A 9138-nucleotide genomic window follows, 5' to 3' on the forward strand; every position below is an offset into this window, starting at 1 on the left:
TCATCAAAAATAAAGAAGGTATTTATAATTTTGCAAACAACGAGTGGATACTCATAATTATATTAAATTTTAGGGGAGCTTGTTGTAATTTTTTCAATTAAATATATGTCTATGATTTCAATAAGACGGATTTAAAGAAGTTAGGAGACAAAAACACATATGTTAATTGTTAACCCTGTTCTCTTGAAGATATAGATTTATTTGACTAGTTTTATCAAATTAAGAATATGCAAATAAAATTATAATTGTAGAACAAATTAAATAATCAAACTTAATAATACTACTAAGAAAGAAAAACAAAGACATTTAATTGGGACAAAATGTTTTTATAGTGCCATAAAATAAGGGTAGAATTTTTTTTTTTATACCACAACAGGTGACTTTTTAATCTTATAAAACTCAAACTCATTTAGTTCCCAGAAGTGTGACCTTTTTAGTCCCAAAATCACAACGCTTTTTAGTCCTGAAAAGACAACGCTCATGACCTTTTGGGACTAAAAATGCGTAATTATGAGTTTTATTATATTAAAAGCAACATTTGTCACAGTTGTGGTACCAAATATATTATACCTTTGCTTTATGGGATTAAAAAAGCATTTTACCCTATTTAATTGTGACAAGAATTGCGACGGATATCTTGAAGAATCCATCGCAAATCTTAAGTTGCTACACAATTTCGATGATGAAAAGGAAGTCGCCAATGCAATGAGGATTCGCTACGGCATTGCAACTGAGAATTTCTGACAAATTTGCAACGAACTCCTCATTGGTAGGTTCATTAGGTTCTTGCAGGAACTTTGCTACGAACAAGATGTTGTCACAAAAGCCTTGCGAAGACATTTGAAAAATTTTGTAACGGCTCTCTATTGCTATTTTGATACCTTTTTTTTTTTTTTAGGAATTTTGGCTGGTATTTGTGTCATTGATATATGGACATACCATTTCCGAAGGTTTCTGTCGGAATTTTGCAACGAATTTTCTATAGTTTGTTGCTTTTGAGATGAATTACTAACTTTTGTGTTGTTCTGTTTTAATTAATTAGATACGGTGGCACGCAATATCTCTGCGCATAATTTTTAATAATATTTTTATTTTATGAAGGCTCGTAATTTGTTTTTTTTTATATTGAAACTTGTCATTGTCTTACAATATCATGCACAAATATTATCTGGTAACATGATTTGAGAAGTTGAAGGATATTTTTGGTATTATAATAATTTAGTGTAGTGGTATCAAACTACCATTTTGAGTCTATAAACCCTCTTCTTTTTATAGTAGTATAGATTACAAATAAGTTTTTAAATTTATATTAAAATTGAATTGACTATTATACAATTAATTTTAATTTACAATTTTTTACAATTGTATATGTAATTGACCAAAATGAGTGATTTTTTCTGTACTGGACATGTGGTGCAAATATCGTCGTAATTTTGCAACGAAATTTTGCTGTCACAACTTTTTTGGAACCTTGCGAGACGCTAAAATAATTTTAAGAGAATTTGTTTTGTAAATTACAACGACCTTCTCTGATATTTGACATAGTTACAAATACCCTTTGATATTTGATGAAATTATGTGATCTTTAGATAGAGTTATAGAATTTTCAACTATACACTTGTTTTACTTTTTTTCTTTTTTAAGAAAATTAAAAACCTGGATGAAGTGAATGAAAAAATTTGAAAATTATAAAAAAAAATTGTCCACTTATCAATAAAAAAAATTTAAAAAAAATTAAAAATAAATAAAATTAATGTTATTTTTAGTCCACAAGGACATTTTGGTCAATTACCACCAAAAAAACAGGATGAAAACCAAACAAAAACTAACGAAATGAGCTAATTGTTAGACGACCATCAAAATCAATAGGGTATTAAGAATTTTTCAAATAACAAAAAAGTATTCATAATTATGTCAAACCTTAGATGAGGTCGTTGTAATTTACCCCAACTTTTTCCATCAAACTCCTGCCAAATCTATCGACAAAGATTGTGATGTATTATCAGGAACGCTCAATTTGCTTTTGCACTGATCATTTGTTCAATTGGTGCTTCCTCCAACACTTTAAAATTGATTATTCCTTGCGTTATAAAGTTCTACGATTTAAAAATTATAATAAATTAATACTATTTACAATAAATAGATAAAATTGATACAAAAACTTAAATTTTGACTATAACCAATCCATTGAAAATGTTCTTTACGAATTCTGTTGTTGCAAATTTTCCATCCTAGTAAATTAGTTATTTTCTCGATCTTGAAAATATGAATGTAATTCTCATATGATCATTTCTAATTAAGTTTAATTTTACACTTACTATATATCATTCTTTAAATTAAAAATAAAAAATAAAAAATTTACAGATCGATGTCCATAGACATATTTGTATATTTTCATAAACTATACATGCTAATCCATATAATTCGATTATCATATAATTTAATAATTAATCGAAACAAAAAAGATTGAAAAATAAATAAATGCACTCAGATCTTATTATGAAAAACTCATATTTATTTAAACAGAGAAATGAAATAAAAACATACTGAGCAAGCAACTACGGCCACTAGATATTGATAATGCAATACGTGACATTATTCGGCCTTTTGGAGGACACAAACACAAAATCGAAATAACATATAGACTTGAATTTATTCGGCATTGCATGGGCTGCAGATGAAGTCATGCATAGCCGTTCAAATTCACACCGCCAAGTATTTGGATTCTTCTGAGAGCAACCTGCAACGTCTCGTCATCCATACTCGCAAAGCTAATCCTGAACCAGCCGGGCTCGGTGCAGTGAAACGTGGATCCTGGCAACACATTCAGCTTGAAAATGTTGAGTATCGTCTTCCACAACCTCGTCTCAGCTTCGAACGTAGGCTCTTTCAGCAGGTGCCTCAAGTCCATCCAACAGTACACCGCGCCATTGCTTTCCAAGCATTTGATGCCGGCTTTTTCCAGTCCTTTTATGAAGGCGCCGTGCCTCCTCTTCAGCCTGGCCGCGCTCTCTGACAAGAACTTGTCGATGAATTCATCATCACACAGCATTGAGGCTATGAAGTATTGTGTTTGGGACGACACTAAGCAAGCTGTCGACATTTTGCGACAGAGATTCATGACCTTGTCGTTGTATGAGTACACTATGCCAACTCTGAACCCTGAAAGCCCCAAGTCTTTAGCCAAACCGTAGAGTAGGTGAATTAGATTGCGATCGCATTCCACCTCTTCAATTATCTCCGAGACGCTTACGAATTCTGGGGAGCGGAAGACGGTGGCGGCGTACACTTCGTCGCATAGAAAGTGGATTTGCTTGTCATTGATGAAGCTGACGAGGGTTCTCAGTGTGTCTCTGTCCACAGTGGTGCCTAATGGATTTGAAGGGTTTGTAATGACGAGACCTTTCACTTTGATGTTTGCTTTTCGGGCATTATCATATGCCTCTTCTAGGGCTTCTCTTGTAACCTGGAAATTGTTTGAGCTTTCGCACACAACTGGGAATAGTTGCACACCAGTCCTCCATTTCAAGAACCTGTCAAATCTGTCAACAATCCAATGCCCAAATATGATTAGATGTGTTTCTGTGTGTGCGTGTCTGTGTGTTTTTTCTTACTTATTTGTGTGGCGGAAATTAGTTAGTGCCCGAATTAATTAATGTAATAGTAGCTTTTTTATAATTGGTACATAACATTGGTAAATAAAAAATACTGACATAATTAAATAAAATAGAAAAAAATACAAGTAATCTCCAGTGATATTACAAATGAGTAAATTAAATCTCTATGAAAAAAAAATGAGCAATTTACCTTCCTATTTTTTTTTAAAATGCAACGGTTATTAATATACGATTTACATCTATATTTATACTATATAAAAAAAAAGGCATTTTTCTCTCACAAATGACAGTTATAACACCCCAACACTAATTTTACTATTATACTGATAATACCCCTAAGTTGATTTTTTTTTTTATTTCTTTGTTGCTTTCCTTTTCTCTTTTCTTAGAAATATAATGTATTGGTTTATATATATATATATATATATATTTTATTCATAATATATTTTAAAACGTAAAATATTATTTATTATATGCATGTATGGACGACGTGTCATGACGGCTAATTAATTATAAGGGTGTTAAACAACAAGTTTTAAATAGTAGTTACTAAAATACTATACTACTCTTTCTTACACAATAACTACATTAATGTAATCACAAAGTTATAACTTAAAGAACCTAATTATTTTAACATACTTTAATCAAATCTTTTTCACTTCCAACCACTTTCTATAGGGTTTTCAATTAATCATGCAGAATATTTAGGAGGGTCACATACGTAATTTAATCATTTTACTGGTGCTGTCACTGTAATTATCCCAAAAAATTTTGAACCTACCCAGGGTACCAAGGTGAGGGTACCAAAAATGCATCACCAGGATCAGCCAAGCAGAACATTACCATCTCCATAGCTCCTCTGACTCCTCCCGCCATTACTATTCGATCCGGATCGAAATTCACCTTTCCACCTCTCACTTTCTTCATAATCTTGGCCACAGCCTGCACCATTCACACATTATTTCATTATTACAAACACCACATGAACTCATAATTATAACTTCTTACATCTCTAAATTCAGGCAAGCCATGAAAGTCTTGGAAGGCTGCAATGTTCTTGAACTCATCAGCTCCTTCAGGGCTGCATACTGATGCTCCCGGATTTTTCTTGATCCATTCTGCAATCAATTCGTAAGAAAGCTGCAAACAACCAAAATTCATCAATATGATCGATTTAATTGGATTTGTATATAATTAATTTTAAAAAAAGAAAATGGGGCCGGGGAAATTAATGAACCTTGTTTTCAGCAACAGCCATTTGTATAATCCCATTAGGGTTTTTGGTGGGATGGAAGGGATCACTATCATAAACTTGCTTCACACTAAAATAAGGAGAGTTTTCACCATGATAGGTGTTGGCTATCTTGGACAAAACTTGGCTGTTTTCATACCTAAATTCCATTGTTGCCTCCCTAGCTAGTGTCTGTGTGTCTGTGTGTGTGAAGTTTTTTGATCAATGGTGTGCATGGAAAAGAATGAAGAGTGGATATTTATAGGGAAAGAAATGAGGGAGAATATTTTATTATTAATAAATAAATATGGCATATATTTGGTACATATCCCCCAAGGAAAAAAAGAAAAAAGAAAAAAGAAAAAAAGACATGTGGTATGTATACTATATATTGTCACATGCCAATTTGGATTCAATTAGCTAGGTTAAATGCAAGAAGTTCTTTTATGAAAATATTAATAGAGTCTTGATATTTTAGTCTAATAATTAAGGTTAACAATTTATAAATAAGTCGCTCGAAGTTATGTGTTTAAGTCTCACTAGACTTGTGAGTGTTTGTATCACATGTTATGTGAATTTTTCATAATTTATTTATTATTCTTAGTTACGGCGACGTATTGCTCAATTATTCAAATATTTATGTAATTATCGATTAAAAAAATACTAATAACAAAAAAAAATGTAAGAAAAAGGGGACTATATTATTGATGATATCTGACTCTAACTATATGTAAGTGGCAGATAATAATTCGCAATATTAAGTTAAGATTGACTGATTGCAAATTAAAATAACATTTTCACATAAATATGGACAATCAAATTAAAATAACATTTAAATAAAATACATATAATAGATAAATTCACGACCACACATTCTTCGCTTTGTATTTGTTTGTGGTCATAGTAATTTTGACAAAAACTTTGGTATATATGATCCAGGTCGAGACACCACAATGACGCTAAGGTGGCCAATCCAAAGGTATTTAAAATCTGAAGACATGAATAGATCATTAAGCTTGTTGAGAGATTTGTACCTTAAATTTTTCAATACTTAAGTTGAGAACGATATCAAATGGGAAAAAAACAAAAATAACTAAACACATGTACTTTGGCGTATAACAATTTCGAAGTATTTGCATGATCAAATATTCGTACTACTCAACTTTTCAAGTGTTAGGTGATGCACAGCGACTAATATTATAATATTGGAATTAATGTATTTTTATTTATAATATAATATGTGGCTGGACATTCTGATGTGAAATTTGTGAACTCAACTGATAAATCTATTACATCATCAGTCTCATTTACTAATAGCTAGGCTGATTAGTTGGGAGTTGAGGTAGTTATTGGCTGGCTAAGGAGGAAGAATTAATATGTAATTCTATGATTGTGTACGAAAATTAATGGTATAAATTTTAAAGTTAAAATTAACTTTGATTAAAAGAATTTTTTTTAAAAAAACATCCTTATAGTATTTAAATTTCTTAATTAGTTAAAGCCATTAATACTTATTAATGTAATTAACACTAATTTAAATTTCTATAATATAAGCAAGAATCCTTTAATTATTATATTTTAATAAATGGGCAAATTAAATATGGATATTGTATTTTAATATTACTCCAAAGTTAATATAATTTATATCTATTTTATTTTTTATTGGAGTATGCAACACATGTCGAATTATAGTCATACTTTATTTTACATGGTAAATGAACTGATCCGATTGTTTGCTGCCGACAATATATTTTACATGTGCAAATATTTTTTGTCTGAATTCGTTTATTTTGAATTGACATCTCATCCTCTGTTCTATGTTTGTGGCATCATCACCCATTGTGAAAATTACTTTTACGTTACGTGGCACGTTAATATATAATTAATTCATTTCTTGAATTATGTAAATAATTATTTACCATCATGAATCAATTATGTCATTTGTAATTGTTCTTGACTTTGCAGACCTGCAGGTGGCATCCAACCACATAAGGTACGATGTGAAAATCTTATGTATGTTTGATTATAATGAGTTTTTCTAAAATTTGATATTATTATAAATATTTAATTATTATCAATATCGTTTGATATTTGATGAAATTGTATAATCATTAGATTGAGCCCTCAAAATATCTATTTTGTTCGTGTTGCGTTTCTAATTATATCGAACGTCAGAAAAACTTGCTGTAATTCACCCTATTTTTTTTTATAATATCTTTATTCATAACACTATTCAATATATTTTAATTTTAATATTGAGTCAATACATTCATAATTCAAATCAAGGAATACGTTCGAACAAGATAAAATAATAACAAGTTATTATAAAAATAGACATAGATCCATATTTATCAAACTCGAAGTTAATCTTTCAGTTGCGGTGCCTGAACTTTAACAATTACGTTGGCACAAGTCAAGTCTACTATTCAGCACATGGGAATCAAAAGGGGAAAATAGTATTTTTTTTTTTTTTTCGCCCTGTAACTTAGGTCATTCCCACTGTTCATTCCATAGGGTACGAGATTCTCACTTTTGGTTCCGTAATTTTAAAAAAATATCAGTTTTAGTCCCATAACACCTTTCCGTTAAATGTTTAACAAAAAAGGTCATATGACTATTAAGTGCATAGAATCGAAATTGCTACTTTTTAAAAAATTACTAAATTAAAAATAAAAATTTTATAAATAATACATTCAAAAATAAAAAAATTCTAAATTACAAAACAAAAAGTGCCATTTCCTTGGAATCAAAATATGAACATATAGGTAGGGCTTAGCATCAATAATTTGGACACGAGTACGAGCATCACCCCCACAAATAAAAATCCAGCTAACATTGTGACAACACAAACGTGGGACTCTTCAAGATAAGGCCCGAAACCGAGGAACTCCAATCAGATCGAGCCGTCACCAGCTGATATAAATTACTACAATCAATTAAGGTTGCATGCCACGCAAACCACTGCAATTATTACATGAGCTCTATCCTTTAATTATCTTTTAAAATGCATTTCGATTTTAAAAGCAATCAATATACTATCGTAATATTTAGTACATCGATCATACAACAATATTTTTAAAAGATAAATACGTCATTCCCTTCTAAATTTAAAGTTCATCGAATTTGCTTATAATAGCAAAAATATAAAATAAAATTTATATTTATCCCCGTTTGACTCTTGAAATGGTAATTCGGATTAAAACTTTATTTGATATTCAATAAGTCAATAGTGAATTAGTTGGAGACAAGTATAGATTTTAATTTAATTTTTTTTTTTTACTAATATCAACAAATGCAACTATTACGTATTTTTGATTGTGAGAGACATATTATTCTAGTGCACGAGAATATTCACATTCGTATCAATATATATATATATATATAGAATATTCAAAAATCAATAATTTCACACCAAGCCCTCTTTATTTGCAAATTATTATTTTAAGTGCTTTTCAATTTATTGCAAAAAGTAAATTAAAAAATATTTTTATTTCATAACTTTTATTTTTGAACTGCTTAATTATAAGTATTAAGTTATATCAAACACTCAAATTTTAAATTTTTTTTTCATCTTTTAATTTTTATTACATTCAACTTTTATTTTTTAGTTATTTAACTTACAATTTATCCCACAACAAAAATAAAAATTATTGCAAAAACTCCAACAATCAATTATACAGCTCATAGTATCTTTTTACAATTCTGCGTCTAGGTTCTTGATCAAGGCTGCCATCAGTTCTTGATATAGTCTAGGTTCTTGATAAAGGGTGCCATGTGAATCACCACAATTATGAATGAATGAAATTGTTCTATTTTTCCTCAAAAAATTAAAAGAAAAAACACCACAATTATGAGGGGTCATTTCACATTTGTCCTTCCTCATGCTGGATATACGAATGATGTTGATCTTTCTGACTTTTGTTCGAATTTTTATATAATGTTTGTAATAGTTTATATATGTGGCGGAAAACAAATATATAAAAGAAGTTTTAAATTAAATATTAATAAAAGTTGGAGAAAATTGAAATTGCTTTGTTTAGAAAAATAATTTAATATTTATATTTTTCACCGACAAGTTGTGAAAATTGATAAAAATTTGCTTATAATTTTTTATTTGGATCAATTTAATTTTTAAATATTTTCAAAGTGGAAGTCGTAAAATAAAATTTGAAGTAATTACATGTAGACCGCTGTGATTTTAAAAATTATATCTAGCACCCGAGATGTTTATTTCTGTCTAACAAATAAGTCCATCCGTTAGTCAAGATTTACTGAATTTGATGATATAAT

The 9138-nt window shown here is 29.7% G+C and overlaps 1 protein-coding gene across 1 annotated transcript; it reads right to left on the minus strand.

Annotated features, from left to right (window-relative positions):
• Positions 1-2466: 2466 nt before the first annotated feature.
• LOC105171944 (1-aminocyclopropane-1-carboxylate synthase) lies at positions 2467-5087 on the minus strand. The gene is made up of 4 exons (XM_011093222.3): positions 4855-5087; positions 4626-4757; positions 4399-4559; positions 2467-3542 (listed from the first exon to the last, which is right to left on the minus strand). Exons 1-4 carry the CDS (start codon positions 5017-5019, stop codon positions 2684-2686), a joined length of 1317 nt encoding a protein of 438 aa, XP_011091524.2. The 5' UTR covers positions 5020-5087; the 3' UTR covers positions 2467-2683.
• Positions 5088-9138: the final 4051 nt, after the last annotated feature.

Source organism: Sesamum indicum, linkage group LG10 (genome assembly GCF_026168435.1).
Source record: "Sesamum indicum cultivar Baizhima isolate 11 linkage group LG10, ASM2616843v1, whole genome shotgun sequence".
In the NCBI taxonomy this organism is placed as follows: Eukaryota; Viridiplantae; Streptophyta; class Magnoliopsida; order Lamiales; family Pedaliaceae; genus Sesamum; species Sesamum indicum.